Raw genomic sequence first — 18,659 nt, 5'->3', positions numbered from 1 at the left:
TGAGGTTCTGTATGGACGAAGATGTTGAACACCTTTGAACTGGTCAGAAACCGGTGAAAGACAATTGTTTGGACCGGACAAGATCCAGGAGGCAGAAGAGCAAGTTTGCATCATTCATAGGAATTTGAAAACAACCCAATCTCGTCAAAAGAGCCAGTATGACCGTCGTCATAAGGAAGTGGCTTATGAAGTTGGCGACAAGGCTTACCTTTGGGTTACCCCTTTGAAGGGTACCCATCTTTTCGGTATCAAGGGCAAGTTGGCTCCTCGTTACATTGGTCCTTTTCGCATTCTCGCTAAACGAGGAGAGGTTGCCTACCAGTTGGAACTACCCCGACATCTTTCTCGAGTACATGATGTCTTACACGTCTCTCAACTCAGGCGTTGCTTCTCGAATCCCATTCGCAGAGTGGACCACGAAACGCTTGATCTCCAAGATAACCTCACTTATCGAGAGTACCCTGTTTGCATCCTTGATCAAGCAGAGCGAGTCACCCGACATCATAACATCAAGTTTCTCAAGGTTCAGTGGTCTCATCATTCCGAGAGCGAAGCTACCTGGGAGCGTGAAGATCATCTTCGACTTGAGTACCCCACTTTCTTTCCGCCGACTCTTGAATCTCGGGACGAGATTTTTTCGAGTGGGGGCGAGTTGTCACATCCCTTGTTCTGGTATGACCTAGACCAGCTAGTCATTTGTGCATCATGTTTAAATTCCATTTAAATTTGAATTGGGGATTGATAAACCCTAGCACAAATGCAATTGAAATTGGTTCAACCAAAATATTTTCAATGACCTCAAAATATCCTTTTAAAATGTTCATGATTTATGGAAAAGGGTGAAAGCCTCTACCAGAGATGATGCATATTTTTCCATGACATTTTGGTCATTGAATTAAATCATTATGGTATTTGAGTTGGAGTTTAAAATTTACCATTAAATATTGGTTGCGCCAAATATTCTGAAATTTGTTGTGTGGTTTGAAAATAATTCAAATATTCCTCACAAAAATTTACAGAATTAACCAAAGTGTTTTGGTTAGTATTTTATTTGCAAAACAGTAGCAGAAATTAGAAAAACTGAAACAAATAAGAGAGACAGAGGGAGAAAGCACTTACCTGGCGCTCACCTGGCAGCCCATCTGGCCGGCCCAACCCACCAGGGGCAAGGAGGTCTTCTTCCTCCCGCCAGTCGGATGCACATCGCGTGCCCGACGCGCGCAGGGCCACCGCACGCCACCTCCTGCCTCCCTGCTTGCTCCCGCGACCCCTGGAGACACCACGCAGACCCCCTCGACTCTCTCTCTCACTCTCCCTCGCTCTCACCCCCTTTCCTGGATCTCTCTCCATCGCATCCGAGCGAGCTCGTCGCCGCCGATCGCTGCTGTCGCGGCCACCGTCTCCGCCTCGCCCCTCTGACGTGTCTACGAGCTCTGGGACGTTGTCCTCATCTTCTCCATCGAGCCAGGCAAGCCGGGACGCACCATAGCGTCCTCATCGCTTTCGCCTTTGACCTCGGGCGCCGCCGATCACCATCGCCGATTCATCGTCCACAGCCCGTCCCCGAGCTCGCCAGCTGCACCAACAAAACCGCTGTGAGCTACTGGTCGTTTCCCCCATCCTTCCCTGCTTGATTTCTTCCTCTAGCCTCATCGCCCATGAAACCGAGGCCGCCGTCCGCCATGGCCGGTGAGCCCGTGCTCCAGAGCCTCTCCTGCTCGCTCCAGGGGCACTGACACGCTCCTGGCGCCTCCAGGAGGCCGCCTAGCCACTCCGTTTGCACGCTCAAGCGCTGCAGCCGCAACCCCGCACTCATCCGAACTCTGGCGCTGCCACGAGCTCACTTCTGGCGAGCTCCGTCCACCCCACGGCCTCCCACGTGCTCCGTTAGATGCGCGCGAGCGCCGGCCACCCTCAGCAACCATCCGCGCGTCGAATGGACGCCGGAGCAGCGTTTCCGGCGAGCGTCCGCCGCGGTTTTGGTCGCCGCCGGCCAAACTCCAGCAGGCTGACATGGCACTTGCTTAATTAGCACTAATCACATATTAGTTTAACTCCAAGGGTCAATGACAGACGGGCCCCACCGGTTTAGTTAACCAGCTAACGTAATTAGTTAGAATTAATCTAATTCGACTGGACCCACACGTCAGCCTCTGTAGTTGACACCGTGTCACTAACCAGTGGGTCCCACTGGTCAGGTTTGACCTGGACCGTGCCCGTTGACCTGCTGACATCATGATGATGTCAGGCTGACGCAATATTTTCTTTCTGGAATTTAAATAAATCTTAAATGATTTATTATTTTTAGAAAATGCCCAAAACTTCAAAAATTCATAGAAATTCAACCGTAACTCAGATTTAAATAATTTATATATGAAAAATTATCAAAAAAATTCAATCTATCCATCTGTATCATTTTCATGCATGACAAAACAACCTATACATGCTGTATATATGAAAATACATGTATGGCATTTATAAGAGCTTATTTCGGAGTTGCATTTGAAACTTTGGTTCAAATGGACTTCATGCAAATGAATGCTAGTTGCATTAACTCAAACAAACATCACATACTCATGCCATGATCATGCATCATACTGTTGCATATGCTTGTGTTTGATTGTCGACACCGTTCCTTCTCGATAGGTCCTGCTCCGGAGACCGATCCAGAGTACTTGCCAGAGGAGCAGTGCCCCCTGTTGATGTACCAGGCAAGCAAACCCCCTTGTTCATTCCGATACAATCCTACTCTCTCGCTCCTGCTCCCATTTATTGCATTAGGACAACAACAATTGAACTGCTACTTTATGCTGCGGTAGTTGAACCCATTCCTCTACATGACCTGTCATTGCCACAGTAAATAGTTAAAACCCACTAGCACGTGTAGGAGTTGACTGAGCCATGTTGTGTTCTTGCCATGCCATGCCTGCTATTGCTTAGAGTTGTGTCAGGTCTGATTCATCAGGAATGAATTGGAGTGGTACGATATGTTTTGGTGCTGAGAGTTAAGCGTGTGAACACGATTTGGTAAAGGTAGCGGTGAGAGGCCATGTAGGAGTACATGGTGGGTTGTCTCACTGGAACCGTCCTTAAGAACTGAGTTCTGTGTAAGTTGTCCAATGACCAGTTACTACCACACATTGGGCTCCGGGCGCTCCAAGCTCTCTCGACTTATTAGCCAACTTGATCTCTGTCCAGGAGTTGCAAATAGTTTCTGGTGTTTGTAGGTAGTGTTAGTAGTCTACCAAGTGGCACCCGGCCAGGTGGGCTTGGGACATGCTAGGCACAGTGGCATGGTGTACCAAGTGGCACCCGGATGGTGGGCTTGGGAACCCAGCTCACATCGTTTGGGGCCGTGAGCGACACCCCGGCCGGATCTCCTTGCGGATGGAACCTAAATAGGCGATAAACCTGGATGAGAGACTTGTGTGGTTAGTCAGGTCGTGGCTGACACCCTCGCCAGGCTTCCGCTTGAAGGTTGCCGAGGTACATGACGTGTACATGGTGATAAGTGGTGAGAGCGTGTGTGAATAAGTACACCCCTGCAGGGTTATCTTGATCTATTCGAATAGTCGTGTCCTCGGTTATGGACTTCTTGGATGCTTACGTGGTACATAGACAACTTAAAGTGGATACTCTAAAATGCTCAGGACACTCGACTGGCCGGCATGTGTTTCACTTCGTTCCTGTGTCTGTCCCTTCGGGGAAATGTCACGCGGTGACATCCGGAGTCCTGCCTAGCCTGCTACAGCCCGGGATCCCCGGAGTCCTGTTAGCCCAGTGCTACAGCCCGGATTCACACGCTGCTGACCGACAAGCTCGATGTGAATCATGTATGCCTGTCCCCATAGGTTAGTGCCGCTTGGGTTCACGACTAGCCATGTCGGCCCGGGATCTCTGTCATATGGATGCTAGCGACACAATCATATACGTGAGCCAAAAGGCGCAAACGATCTCGGGCCAGGGTAAGGAGACACCCGTGGGAATACCGTGCATGAGGCCGCAAAGTGATATGAGGTGTTACCGGCTAGATCGATGTGACTTGGAATCGGGGTCCCGACACCGGCCCTTCTCACCGTCCATCATTTCTGTTAGGCACACCGCACACTCCACGTCCGCTGTGTCGCCGTGAACGAATACCGGCAGCAACATGATATTTCTCTGCCTCAGCGTCACCGCCACCTTACCACCACCGGAGCCAGATGGGGAGGAGATGGGCAGCATGTCCTGTGGGCGTGCGGACACGATGAGCTTGTACAGCCGCCAGAAGCACACCGCGAGGACGGCCACTACGCCGAACGACACGAGCACCGCGTACGCACGGAACCTGATGTCGCTGCTTGATAATCCCCAAGTGCAAGGAATCATCGTAGCAATTTCCAAAGGTGGAATTGATAATTATGGAGTGTCGAACCCACCAGGAGCTAAAGGTAAGATCAATATTCTCTCAAGCCCTATCTGCCACTGATACGCCTCTATGTACACCGAACGTTTGCTTCCAACTAGCAACGAGAAATAAAACTATGTTGTGGGTATTAAGAGGATAACTTTGTATGATATCGGAGAGCTAAAATATAAAAGTAGGTGCTGTTATCATGAAGTTAGAATATATTACTAAATATTATAAATAGCGAGTGTGGAATAATGGTGGATCGGTGTGCGGAATTGTCCTAGGCAATCGTTAACAAGACCGGCAATCACTATTGCAGTTTCATATGACGGAAAGGCATAAGCTAACATACTTTCTCTACTTGGATCATATGCACTTATGATGGGAACTCTAGCAAGCATCCGCAACTACTAAAGATCATTAAGGTAAAACCCAACCATAGCATTAAAGCATCAAGTCCTCTTTATCCCATACGCAACAACCCCCTTACTCGGGTTTGTGTTTCAATCACTCACGCAACCCACTATAAGAGAATCATAAACGTATTGAAACACCCTACAGTGAGAATCCCTCACGCTTGCGCGATACGGAGGGCACCATAGGACAGCACCAAAGTAAAACATACAACTCATACCAATCTAGATCATCAATCAACCCAAAGACAAAAGATATCTACTCAAAACATCATAGGATGGCAACACATCATTGGATCATAATATGTGGCATAAAGCACCATGTTCAAGTAGGGGTTACAGCGGGGTGCTGGAGAGTGGACCGCGTAAAAGAGATGAGGATGGTGATGATGATGATGATGATGGTGATGTTGATGAAGACGATCACCGCGGCGATGATTCCCCTCTCGATGGCACTCCGGTGCCACCAAGAGAGAGGAGGAGAGGTTCTCGCCCTTGTGCTTCCTCCTCCATGGCCTCCTCCCTGGATGGGGAGAGGTTCTCCCTCTGGTCCTTGGCCTTCATGATGATAATGTCCCCTCCGGTATCCTCCTCCATGCCCTTCGGTGATGATGGCCCCCTCCGGCAGGGTGCCAGAGAGGGCCTAGATTGGTTTTGGGTGGCTACGAAGGCTTCTGGCGGCGGAACTCCCGATCTAGGTTAATTTTCCGAGGTTTCTGTATTTATATGAATTTTTGGCGTCGATCTCATGTCAAGGAGGTGCCCGAGGCGTCCACGAGGCAAGGGCCCATGCCAAGGGGGTGGGCACGCCCCCACCCTCGTGGACAGCCCGGGACTCTTCTGGCCCAACTCTTTTACTCCGGGGTCTTCTTTTGGTCCATAAAAACACGTCAAAAATTGGCACGTCAATTGGACTCCATTTGATATTCCTTTTCTGTAAAACTCAAAGACAAGGAAAAAACTGAAACTGGCACTGGGCTCTAGGTTAATAGGTTAGTCCCAAAAACCATATAAAATAGCATATAAATGCATATAAAACATCCAAGGTTGATAATATAATAGCATGTATACTTCATAAATTATAGATACGTTGGAGACGTATCAGCATCCCCAAGCTTAATTCCTGCTCGTCCTCGAGTAGGTAAATGATAAAAGAAATAATTTATGAAGTGTGAATGCTAGCAAGGGCATAAGCTTCATCAATGATATTTTCAATCACTTTTTATAGCATCATTATATATCATAACAGTAGCTCATCTTCATAAAACTTTTCATGATCAAGTAACAAACTATTCACATGTTAAAGTATAGATCATAAACTTTCTTGAAACTAACAAACTATATTCTCAGTGATCAAACAATTGCAATTCATCTTATTTTCAGGAAGGGTCGATGTCAGAGCTTTGATTTAGCAAACTCCACATACTCAACTATCATTTAGTCTTTCACAATTGCTAACACTCACGTGATATTTATGGGTTCAAAGTTTTAATAGGACACAGAGAAAGATAGGGGCTTATAGATTCGCCTCCCAACTTTTACCTGAAGGGTAATGTCAACAATAATAGTTCATGATAACTTACATCCAATTGCATACATATATATATATATATCAAGATCTTTCCAACACAATCTGCTTGCTGAAGGATAAAATGTAAAAAGTAAAGGTGAAGATCACCATGACTCTTGCATAAGGTAGAAGATAAAAGTAAAAGATAGGCCCTTCGCAGAGGGAAGCAGAGGTTGTCATGCACTTTTATGGTTGGATGCACAAAATCTTAATGCAAAAGAACGTCACTCTATATTGCCACTTGTGATATGGACCTTTATTATGCAGTCCATCACTTTTATTTCTTCCACGTCACAAGTTCGTATAAAGATTATTTTCTCCACATTAATAGATCATACATATTTAGAAGGCAATTTTTATTGCATGCACCGACGACAACTTACTTGAAGGATCTTACTCAATCCATAGGTAGGTATGGTGGACTCTCATGGCAAAACTGGTTTAAGGAATGTTTGGAGGCACAAGTAGTATCTCTACTTGGTGCAAAGAATTTGGCTAGCATGAGGGGGGAAAGCAAGCTCAACATGTTGGATGATCCAAGAAAATATACTTTATTTTGGATATAAGAAAACATAACCCATTACGATGTCTTCCTTGTCCGACATCAACCTTTTAGCATGTCATATTTTAATGAGTGCTCACAATTACAAAAGATGTCCAAGATAGTATATTTATATGTGAAATCTGTCTTCCTTCAATATTCTTTCATGAATTGTTCAAGTGACCAATTCTACGTTTGCTAACTTTCAATAAGTTTACTACCTATACTTATTCTATGTGAAGTCATTACTCCCCATGGTATAAGCATATGAAACATATATAAATGCATACTTATGATATTCAATTATTCAACCATTTACTCATAGGATATACGTGAAGCACGTGAGTAAATGACAAACTACTCCAAAAGATAATAGTGAAGGACACTGAGTAGTCAAATAATTAACTAGCCATGGGAGGATTCCTTTTCATTTAATATTTCAGATCCAATGATTTTATTCAAACAGCAAGTAAAATTGAAAATATGCTCCAAGCAAAACACATATCATGTGACGAATAAGAATATAGCTCCGAGTAAGGTATACCGATAGTTTTGAAGACGAAAAGAGGGGATGCCTTCTGGGGCATCCCCAAGATTAGGCGCTTGAGTCTTCCTTAAATATTACCTTGGGGTGCCTTGGGCATCCCCAAGCTTAGGGTCTTTCCACTCCTTATTCTCCTCATATCGATATCTCACCCAAAGCTTGAAAACTTCAATCACACAAAACTTAACGGAACTTCGTGAGATAGGTTAGTATGATAAAGAGTAAACCATTCACTTTGGTACTGTCAAAGACAAGGTTCATAATTGTTCTCATGCAATGCCTACTGTACCATATCATTTCTACAATTTATATTGAGAAATATAAGTCATAGAAACTAGAAAACAAGCAAACTATGCAATGAAAATAGAATATGTCAGAAACAGAACAGTCTGTAATGATCTGAACACTAACCATACTTCTTCTACTCAAACAATTATGAAATAAATTGGTGGACGTGAGGAATTTGTCTATTAATCTTTAAAAAAAGAATCAGCACCAAAGCACTCTTCTGTAAAACATGGCAGCTAATCTCGTGAGCGCAAAGTTTCTGTTTTTTTACAGCAAGATCACATTAACTTTCACCCAAGTCTTCCCAAAGGTCTTACTTGGCACTTTATTGAAACAGAAGCTATAATACATGATTAATACATTAGCTTAATCATGTGAACACACAAAAATAGTAAGGGTAAATATTGGGTTGTCTCCCAACAAGCGCTTTTCTTTAATGCCTTTTAGCTAGGCATGATGATTTCAATGATGCTCACATGAAAGATAAGACTTGAACATAAAGAGAGCATCATGAAGAATATAACTAGCACATTTAAACCTAACCCACTTCCTATGCCTAGGGATTTTGTGAGCACACAATTTATGGGAACAAGAATCAACTAGCATAGGAAGGAAAAACAAGTATAACTTCAAAACTTTAAGCACATAGAGAGAAAAAATTGATATTATTGCACTCCTACAAGCATGTATTCCCCCCTCATAATAATTTTCAGTAGCATCATGAATGATTTCAACAATATAACCATCACATAAAACATTCTTTTCAAGATCTACAAGCATAGAAAATTTTCTACTCTCCACATAAGCAAAATTCTTCTCATTCGGAATAGCGGGATCACTAGTTCCTAGAGTTGACACTCTTCCAAACCCGCTTTAGATGATAGTATTATTCATACTCCAAAAGATATAAGTTAAGTTCATGTAGCTTTCTACAATTAATATAAACTAACCAATGTCCAAGCTCAAAATGTATAAGTGAAGCACACGAAGCATTCTATAAAACCATACTCAAAAGATTTAAGTGAAGCACAAAGAGAAATTCTATAAGATCATACTTAAAAGATATAAGTGAAGCACATGAAGCATTCTATAAATCAATTAAGGGCTATCACATACTAGCATGGTTCATAAAGGAAGAACAACAAAAACAAAGGACACAAATCATGTGAACGAAACAAAAACCGAGGTATACCGATAATTGTTGAAGAAGAAAGATGGGATGCCAACCGGGGAATCTCCAAGCTTAGATGCTTGAGTATCCTTAGAATATTTACTTGGTTTCCCTTGGGCATCCCCAAGCTTGAGCTCTTGCCTCTCTTTATTCTTCTCACATTGGTAACTCCTCGTTCTTTGAACACTTCATCCACAAAAAACTTAACAAAAACTTTGTGAGATCCGTTAGTATAATAAAGCAAATCACTACCTTTAGGTACTGTTGCAAACTCATTCCAATTTCATATTAGAACTATATCTACTGTATACCCCCCGATACTACCCACAGATTCATCAAAATAAGCAAACAACAGACGAAAAACAGATTCTGTCTAAAATAGGACAGTCTGTAGTAATCTGAAGGTTTAATAAACTTTTTTATCTCCAAAAATTATGCAATAAGTTTGAAAATTTGAACAATTTACACAGAAGTAATGTGCAAAAAGTTTTAGACCCATTTGACTTTCCAGTAAAAAATGTAAAATCACGCGCTACAGCCAAAGTTTCTGTTTTTGTTCTGCACATAGTAAACAAGCAATCTAATCATCCTAAAACCAAAGCTTGGCACGTTATTTTTATATATAAGGGGATAACTATTTATAGAGAAACTTCCATGAAAAATTCTACATTGTTTCTGTGAGCATGAACACGAGTGCTCAAGGTCGACCCTCACTTCTTCAATGCATAACTTTCCAATCACTTCTCTTTTTAAAAAACTTTTTAGGCATGAGAGGCAAGTAATTTTTTTTGGTATTTTCATTCTTTTAATTTTTTTGTATGTTTCACCCACAACTAAACAGAAACAAAAAGGAAAAACAAAATCTACTTAGTGAAGAAAGCAAACAAGCACACACGAGAATATCAATCCCACGCTATTGCTCCTCGGCAACGGCGCGAGAAAAGAGCTTGATAATCCCCAAGTGCAAGGAATGATCGTAGCAATTTTCAAAGGTGGAAGTGATAAGTATGGAGTGTCGAACCCACAAGGAGCTAAAGGTAATATCAATATTCTCTCAAGCCCTATCTGCCACTGATACGACTCTACATACACCGAACGTTTGCTACCAGCTAGCAGCGAGAAATAAAACAATGTTGTGGGTATGAAGAGGATAACTTTGTATGATATCAGAGAGCTAAAATATAAAGGTAGGTGCTGTTATCATGAAGTTAGAATATATTACTAAATATTATAAATAGCGAGTGTGGAATAATGGTGGATTAGTGTGCGGAATTGTCCTAGGCAATCGTTAACAAGACCGGTAATCACTATTGCAGTTTCATATGAGGGAGAGGCATAAGCTAACATACTTTCTGTACTTGGATCATATTCACTTATGATTGGAACTCTAGCAAGCATCCGCACCTACTAAAGATCATTAAGGTAAAACCCAACCATAGCATTAAAGCAGCAAGTCTTCTTTATCCCATACGCAACAACCCCGTTACTCGGGTTTGTGTTTCAGTCACTCACGCAACCCACTATAAGCGAATCATAAACTTATTGCAACACCCTACAGCGGGAATCCCTCACGCTTGCGCGACATGGAGGGCACCATAGGACAACACAAAAGTAAAACATACAACTCATACCAATCTAGATCATCAATCAACCCAAAGACAAAAGATATCTACTCAAAACATCATAGGATGGCAACACATCATTGGATCATAATATGTGGCATAAAGCACCATGTTCAAGTAGAGATTACAGTGGGGTGCTGGAGAGTGGACCGCGTAAAAGAGATGAGGATGGTGATGATGATGGTGATGTTGATGAAGACGATCACCGTGGCGATGATTCCCTTCTCGATGGCACTCCGGTGCCACCAAGAGAGAGGAGGAGACGTTCTCGCCCTTGTGCTTCCTCCTCCATGGCCTCCCCCTCGATGGGGAGAGGTTCTCCCTCCGGTCCTTGGCCTTCATGACGATAATGTCCCCTCCGGGATCCTCCTCCATGCCCTCCGGTGATGATGTCCCCCTCCAGCAGGGTGCCAAAGAGGGCCTAGATTGGTTTTTGGTGGCTACGGAGGCTTCTGGTGGCGGAACTCCCGATCTAGGTTAATTTTCTAAGGTTTCTGTATTTATATGAATTTTTGGCGTCGGACTCACGTCAAGGAGGTGCCCGAGGCGTCCACGAGGCAGGGGCCCACGCCTAGGGGGGTGGGCGCGCCCCCACCCACGTGGACAGCCCGGGACTCTTCTGGCCCAACTCTTTTACTCCGGGGTCTTCTTTTGGTCCATAAAAAATTGTCAAAAATCGGCTCGTCAATTGGACTCCGTTTGATATTACTTTTCTGTAAAACTCAAAGATAAGGAAAAAACAGAAACTGGCACTGGGCTCTAGGTTAATAGGTTAGTCCCAAAACCATATAAAATAGCATATAAAAGCATATTAAACATCCAAGGTTGATAATATAATAGCATGAATACTTCATAAATTATAGATACGTTGGAGACGTATCACTGCTCAGCGAAGAGGAATCCATCTCAGAGCTCGACATATTCTGCGCTGCCCGTATGGGTATATACCCGTTCCTGTTGCCTTTGTGTCTTCTCAATGATGTGGAGAGAGATCAATGGCGAAGAGCGGAAGACTAGTAAGAACTTGAGAAATGTTTGTGTCCGCTCGACGCTGTGTGCGATAATATAAGATGATATGTTTTGCGCTTGACTAGCTACCCGCAGGCAATCCGTATACTAAAATATGTTATCTTAAACGGGGAATATTCGTCACATGCTGCTGCTACGCGACAAAGAGAAAATGTGTGCAGGGTGATCAAAAGTAAAACAATTCTAGAGAGTCGATCTTGTAGCTAGACGGCTTGTCGTCCACGTTCCGATCTGCCGCAAAAGTAGGAGACTGCGACCTCCGAGTCCTTCTGACGTGTTCAGTATATTGATTAGATTGAAAATATAGGATAGATTAAAAAAAATTTTGGCTGGCCTTGTACTCGAAAATGACCATATACTTCTATATACACATATATATAGTGATACTATTTATCACCCAGGATGCAGAATAAGTTATTATTCACCCGACGTAATGTTACGACCGCTTCATAAATAAATTACATTTGAAATACAAATAGTTACATTTATATTGATTCACTACGTAAAATTTGATATAAGAAAACAAAAAAATACGTTATAAGACCAGAAATATCGCATTTTATGTATGTTTTACATTATGTTTTACGTTCGTAATTTTACGTAACATAAAATATTTTTTACGGCGAGTATATATTTTCTTACGTTCTCTTTTTACGTATGAAATAAGACAAAATTTATGGAACCTAAAAATACGGTGCATTGACGTCAAAATAGAGAGGGGTGAAGAATGACTATTCCTCACCTAGGGTGACGAATAGCGCGACCATATATATATATATATATATATATATATATATAGGAGTAGGATTTTTTACAAGTGCTTGTCACAGAACTAGTTAAGGGTTTCAACGGTGCAAAAGTTTTCAAATTTTTTGAAAAAAATACTAAACCAACACACCTATAATATATAACATGATCCAACGGAGGGATTAAAAAAATACGACTGTATGTGTCCTGGACAAAAAAACAAATAGTTCAGTATATATTTATGTCGCAGTGAGCTGAAATATTTATTATTTTTGTCGAGAACACATAGATGCATATTTTGACAATCCCTCCGTTGGATCATCTTATTACATTAGAGAGATGCTCTCATATTTATTTCATATTTTTTGATAACTTTTGAACCGTTAGAAGTTTAGGGAAACTTAACTAATTCTGTGGCAAGCTATGGTAGACACAGTTTTACCATCTACCTGTATGAGGGATAGTTATTCTTCATCCACCTCTATTTTAACATCTATGCACCGTAATTTTACGTTTCGTAAATTTTGTCTTATTTTAGACATAAAAAGAGAATGTAAGAAAACCTATAATTTTGTCGTAATTGTTTTTTATGTTACGTAAATTTAAAAATGTAAAAACACAGTGTAAAATGTACATAAAATAGAATTTTTGACTTACATTTCTTTTGTTATGTCAAATTTTATGCAATAAATCAATATGAATGTAAATATTTGTATTTAAAATGTAATTTATTTATGAAATGAACGTAAGATTACCTCGATGAAGAATATATTATTTTGCACCCTGGGTGATGAATAGTAACACTATATATATATACTATTTATCTTTATCTTTACCTACTAATAAACCAACGATTGCTTCTAGTTGTACGTCGTCACCAATTTTTGCAAAAAAGTGCCTACGGTTTTCGATATTCAACCCGCGCTCCTTTTTAAGTGGAAAAACATTTGGTCCGGCCCGCCCAGCCCGAGTGCCGCTCCCATATGCCGCCACCACCAGCGCCCGCAGAGCGCCCGACCCCAAGCTCCTCCTCCCGTGCGCCTCCTACCCGGCCTTTCTCGCGAATCATCCGGCGACCGGCGCCACCGCTAGCGACTCCCAGGTCACGCCGCCGCTCCCCTGCCTTCTCTCTCTCTCATCTCCTTTTCTATCCTTCTCTCCAGGAGATCAGCGCCAATGCCTAGTCCTCGAGCTCACCTTGGAGGTTCGAACGCCGCCACGGGACCTCCACTGGACAGATCCGGCAGCTCCCTCCCGGATCTGCGTGCCCTCCACCTCCTCTACCCGATCCGGCGCCGCCCAACCCGCCATGACCTCCACCATGGTGCCCGCCGAGATCCTGTTCTCCGTCGACGCACCGTCGTCGCATGAGGACTTGGATGCCTGGCTCGCTGACAACCTCCCCCAAATCCTACAGGAGGTTCAGGTACAACATCTACTTGATTAATTTCTGAATTCCACTTCTTTTTTGTGCATGTATATGCAATTGAGGGAGACTCATGTTGATGATCTTGTGTGCCAAATCTTACATGGACAGTTTGAATGTGTGATACATTGTGTGATCCAGTGACAAAATTTAGTTAGTGCTGCTATGTACTCCCTCCGTTCCAAAATAGATGACTCATTTTGGAACGGAGGGAGTATCAGTCAAGGGGATGGTGTAGAGAAGAGAGAATGAGGACAATACAAAGTGAGTGGGAGAGTGTGAGTGATTAATGAAGGGGTATAGGCTTTGTACTATTACACACAGTACATTGTACAAATAAGGAAGTGGGTAGTGTGCTATCTTTGTTGTGAAAAGGGAAGATTTCTTTCCTGACTCATGTAGTACCAGTACTGGTGGATCGATGATCTAAGGATCATATGAATGATTAATGGCGGGTAACATAGTATTGTTGTAGAGGTGTCGACAGCTGCAGTATTTGAATCTAAACATGTGATGCATGGAAGAGCTATTTTGGGTTAGATAATTATTTGGTTTTGGGTACAGAGTAGTTATTTCAGTACATGGCTTATGTCTCAGTATGTACTATGTAGCTTAGTCCCAGCAAAAGTGCCAAACCTTGTGTATTTGTTCTGCAATCCTGGTAATGATTTTTTTGTAGATCTAATAATGCAGGTGAATTTGGGCTTGCCGAAATATAGGAGTGTGCTACGTGCCGCAGCAGGTTTGGATGCGGCAATAAAGACCATGGCTCGGCTTGGGGAGCATCAAGCATCGACTTATGTGAAGAGGCCAAGGTGAGCTTCTTCCGTCCAATCCCAATCTGAATCAGGAGAGCATATTCTTAAGGTTGTCATTGCACTTTCTGGATAGGTTAATCTATTATTTGCACCCATGAAGATGCATCAGATAGAGATTGCATTCTCAATGTCTTCCATTTTTTCTTCTCTATACAATTATTTCATTTCTCGATTTGTTGCAGATTCAAGGATTTAAATTGTCAAGATATATGGTTGTTGGGGATTCAATATTGTGCCATTGTATTTAAAATTTTGAATGAGCTATCTGCCATTGTTTATATCACATCTTCCTTTGCTAGACCACATGAGCTGATTCCAACTTTGGCCTCAAGTTGCTCCCGTCTATGACAAGTAGTTAGTTTTATGGGTTCAGGTATTGGCAAGCACCATCCTTGGTTTAGTTCACATGTCTTGAATTATTTTGATCATTTTGGTAACATCAAACTGGGTTGCATAGAAGTATCTGCTAATTGGGTTTGACCTTTTTGAGGAATGCTACTACAACACTTCAAAACTACTAGGCCGTTTTCATCAGCAGCATACATCTAACCACATGATGGAACTCTGTAATACAAGAGTGTACGATGCATTCCTCAGATTCTAAGGGATACCTGTGGAAGGTCTATGATAGCTGATTTTAGAAGATGCATTTATTGGTCCTGGCATTATAGTGCACATAGTCGCTGCTGCTGATGAAATACTGGATAATGACAAGGATAATTAGTTGTTACACGAACTCTAGCATGAGTATTGTTTATTTGACATTAATTGGATTGGATTACACCTTTTTGTTTGCTTGAACATCAGTATTGCAGTTATCTGGATGGATAGCTAGCAAACCATTTTGTGCATATCTCAACGGCGATGAGGTAGCCCTCTATGTTGTTGTCGCTTGATGTTAGTATTTTTTGGATTCAGATTTGCTTTGTGTGACGTTCCTCATGTAGGAATCAGTTTCAATGTGGAGAGGATTAATATTTTGTTTCAGTTCAGTTTGTAGGCCTTACTGTCTGCAGGGACGGCCCTGAGGGGGGGCAGGAGGGGCGGTCGCCCCGGGCCCCCACCTTACAGGGGCCCCCACGCCTAGTATGCATGCATTCGGCCGGTAGCCCATGGCCTAATTTTTCGCTACTGCGACGTGCGATTGCCAGCCTGTATGGGTATCGCATAGTCAAAGGGCACACGTTACGGGAGCCCGAGAGCTATCTACGGTCGTTCTTTCATCTTCTTTTGCTCGTTTCCTAAAATTTTCCTTCGCGATGCAACTACGCGACCACGATCTATCTGTACGCGATGAAAGCGGCAATCGGCGGCGGCTACGGTGCAGAGATCGGAGAGCTTCGGCCAACGGAGAGATTGTTACTCTGGTGCTCCGGCTTGGCGCCTCTTTGTGTGATCTGATCGCTTCTCTAATGCTGCGCCTAGAGCTCTAGGGAACTCCTTCTTGGATCCAACCAGGGCATCAATCGATCACCAGTTAACCACTTCTTGTCTTGCCGGCCGGAACCTTTGTACCTACACGGGTAATACCATCAATCACTAATTAGTTATCTATATAGGTCAATTATATTAAGATATTTCATTATAATTGGTTTGTGGATCTTCTGCGTTTTATGGATTTCAGAACTATGGAAAGGATTTGTGGATGAGTTGATAAAATCACAAAGATGATCCATTGATAATTTTTTTGAGAATGCCATTGATGCTTGGACGAATATAGAGTTTGCGACAGTAGCTATGGATGGGCAAGCTAATGGAATACATGGAGAAAATGTGAGTGTAAGTGACCCTGAGAACACTCTTAACACATTGGATGCACGACACAGTCCGCCAGTTAATTTTAGGTTAACTTTGCATCACATGTTGCTTTGCATCGAGGGATGTAGAATTATATTAAGGTAATATGTACAGGTTACGTGACATAAATAATACCTTAATTTGCATTCAAGTGTTAGCTGGTAATAGTCCAATATATAACAGAAATAGCCAATGTGTCTTTGGTCCCATTGCACCCGAACTGAATTTTATATTTTAAAAGTAATGAGAAGAGTAAAAAGAAAGTGAAACTTTTACTTTAACAAAGATGACTTCGCGTAGTACTATATAAATGCATGAAAAATTTCGCCAAGGAATGACTACCATGGTATCCTGGACAAAAAGACAAAATTGATAGTACTCTATAAATGTTACCATTCACATTTTTTGGGCCTGCAATTATTTTCGCTGAGAATACCATGAGAGTAGTTTCTGCCCGAAACTTTTTGACTCCTTTAGTTTTCTAATATTTTTTTCCAATTCAGGTGCATTTGCCCTATGTTTGAAATATCCGCATCCTATATATATAATGATCGTTATTGTTATGGTGTCTGTATTAATGGCCCCGAATTTTAGTTTCGCCCCGGGCCTCCAAAATCTCAGGACCGGCCCTGACTGTCTGCAAATTCTTAGCATACTTTCATCATATGTGCATCCATAGCAAATACTTTGATCGGAATCATAGACTGCTCCAAGATTACGTCAGTTGCGTAAGTGCGTAGCTCCAGTTGTTGACATAGAGGACTAGAATTGTCACATGTGTAGTTATGTTTTACCAATGCTACAGAGTATCTAGCAGATAGTAATTTTTTACATAACCTAGAATGTTCTTCTGAACTATAATTTTGAATGAGCCATTATCTGAGATTTAAATCTAGCCAAAAATGATCATGGCTGATATAATGCATTCTCAGAATGCTACACGTTCAGTGCATGGCTTCAAATTGCAGCCTCCAACTTGAACATATATAGAATTTGCATGTCAAAAGAGGGGAGGTTGATGGCTATAAAAATTGGAGCTTCGGAGTGGTCTTCACACCCCGTTCGCTAAACTCTTTGTACTGTTGCCGCTGAAATCCTCTTTCCAAATTCAAGGACATCAAGCATCCCATCCTCAACTGATTACGCATTATGCAGGTTGGGACTTTTGCTCTGGGTAGACAATTAAAGCAGGGGTCATGGCTACCATATCCAACCTATATTGTACAAGAAACTTATCATGTTGAAGTGTTGATACTGTCAAGGATAGTATTGTTGCCATGCAAACTCAAAATATTTTCCAGTGCATGTAGTTGGCCTCCTTTCTATGTATTTCTGAAACTGCAACTTTTTTTCTTACTTTTAAATCAAGAATTGGTGTATAACAAAAAGTGCTTTCATTATTTTTCCAAGGAAAATTGTAATTGATATTTTTAGAAAGGAAGCATGAAGAAGTTGAGAACAACACATAAACTTTAGATTAACACTCCAAAACCAGATTACTATTGATTGACGATTTTGAAATAGCTTAATTTTATCTAAGGAGGTCACTTGGTTCGAGGGGTCATAGTGTGGACACATTAAAGTCGATTTTGCGGCAAGTTTCTTTGCCCTTCTGTGGTAGGCAAATATTTTTAGTGGGCTACAGTTCATATGATTTCTTCACCTATAACTCGAGTACTGTTCATATTTATTTTACCTTTTGTTATTCATGGCAACTATCAGTTTGTGCCTGGCAGATTGGTGAGACGACTCTCCACCTTAGACCATCACCACAACCATAGGAGGGGGGCTGCCTTTACTCCATGTCGCTCCACAACGGTGCGAGACACACTGAAGCATCCACCATACCATCGGGGCCACTGCCTCGGTGCTACTGTAGATGCTAACCGGGAACCATTGGTGTTCCCCAAACTCATTAGCGTCGGATGTTGCCACTGGTGCCATGAATCTCCTCGCGTGATGGCCACTGCCCTCGCCCCAGACATAAATACTTTTTGCGATGTAAGCGAGTGTCCCAGCTTGCACGCGCGGCGCCGACGCCCGTAAAGATGCACCCTTTCCCTGTAATTATTAGCGGAAAGCAATCGTCGTTCGCGGGGATACTGCATCCAGGCATCCAGCAAGTGTGGATGAGACATGAGTGTCACCTACTATCATTACAAGGCCCCATGATTACAAGTCGATGCATGGAGGGGCTTGTGAAAATGAGGTGCTATGTTGTGATGACCAAGCTCAACGCCTCACGTTAGACGTGTATAGATGGACAAAGTAACAACGTTGATGGTGGCAAAGAGGAAAAGTGG

General features: G+C 42.4%; 1 protein-coding gene across 1 annotated transcript; it reads left to right on the top strand.

The window, feature by feature from the left end:
- The first annotated feature begins 4,150 nt into the window (after positions 1-4,150).
- On the top strand, positions 4,151-17,818 carry LOC125554725. Its single transcript, XM_048718174.1, has 4 exons — positions 4,151-4,314; positions 13,180-13,741; positions 14,435-14,556; positions 17,512-17,818. Exons 1-4 carry the CDS (start codon positions 4,151-4,153, stop codon positions 17,540-17,542), a joined length of 879 nt encoding a protein of 292 aa, XP_048574131.1. The 3' UTR covers positions 17,543-17,818.
- Positions 17,819-18,659: the final 841 nt, after the last annotated feature.

Source organism: Triticum urartu, chromosome 4 (genome assembly GCF_003073215.2).
Source record: "Triticum urartu cultivar G1812 chromosome 4, Tu2.1, whole genome shotgun sequence".
NCBI lineage: Eukaryota > Viridiplantae > Streptophyta > Magnoliopsida > Poales > Poaceae > Triticum > Triticum urartu.
Note: the sequence above shows the minus strand (reverse complement) of the source record. Positions and strands in the feature narration are given on the sequence as shown.

Excerpts from the sequence above, each read along its gene's own strand:
- LOC125554725 (XM_048718174.1), top strand. The coding sequence starts at position 4,151 with ATGATATTTCTCTGCCTCAGCGTCACCGCCACCTTACCACCACCGGAG. Across the intron at positions 4,315-13,179 it reads CCGAACGACACGAGCACCGC|TTGTACGTCGTCACCAATTT; the intron begins GTACGCACGGAA and ends GATTGCTTCTAG. Across the intron at positions 13,742-14,434 it reads AAATCCTACAGGAGGTTCAG|GTGAATTTGGGCTTGCCGAA; the intron begins GTACAACATCTA and ends CTAATAATGCAG.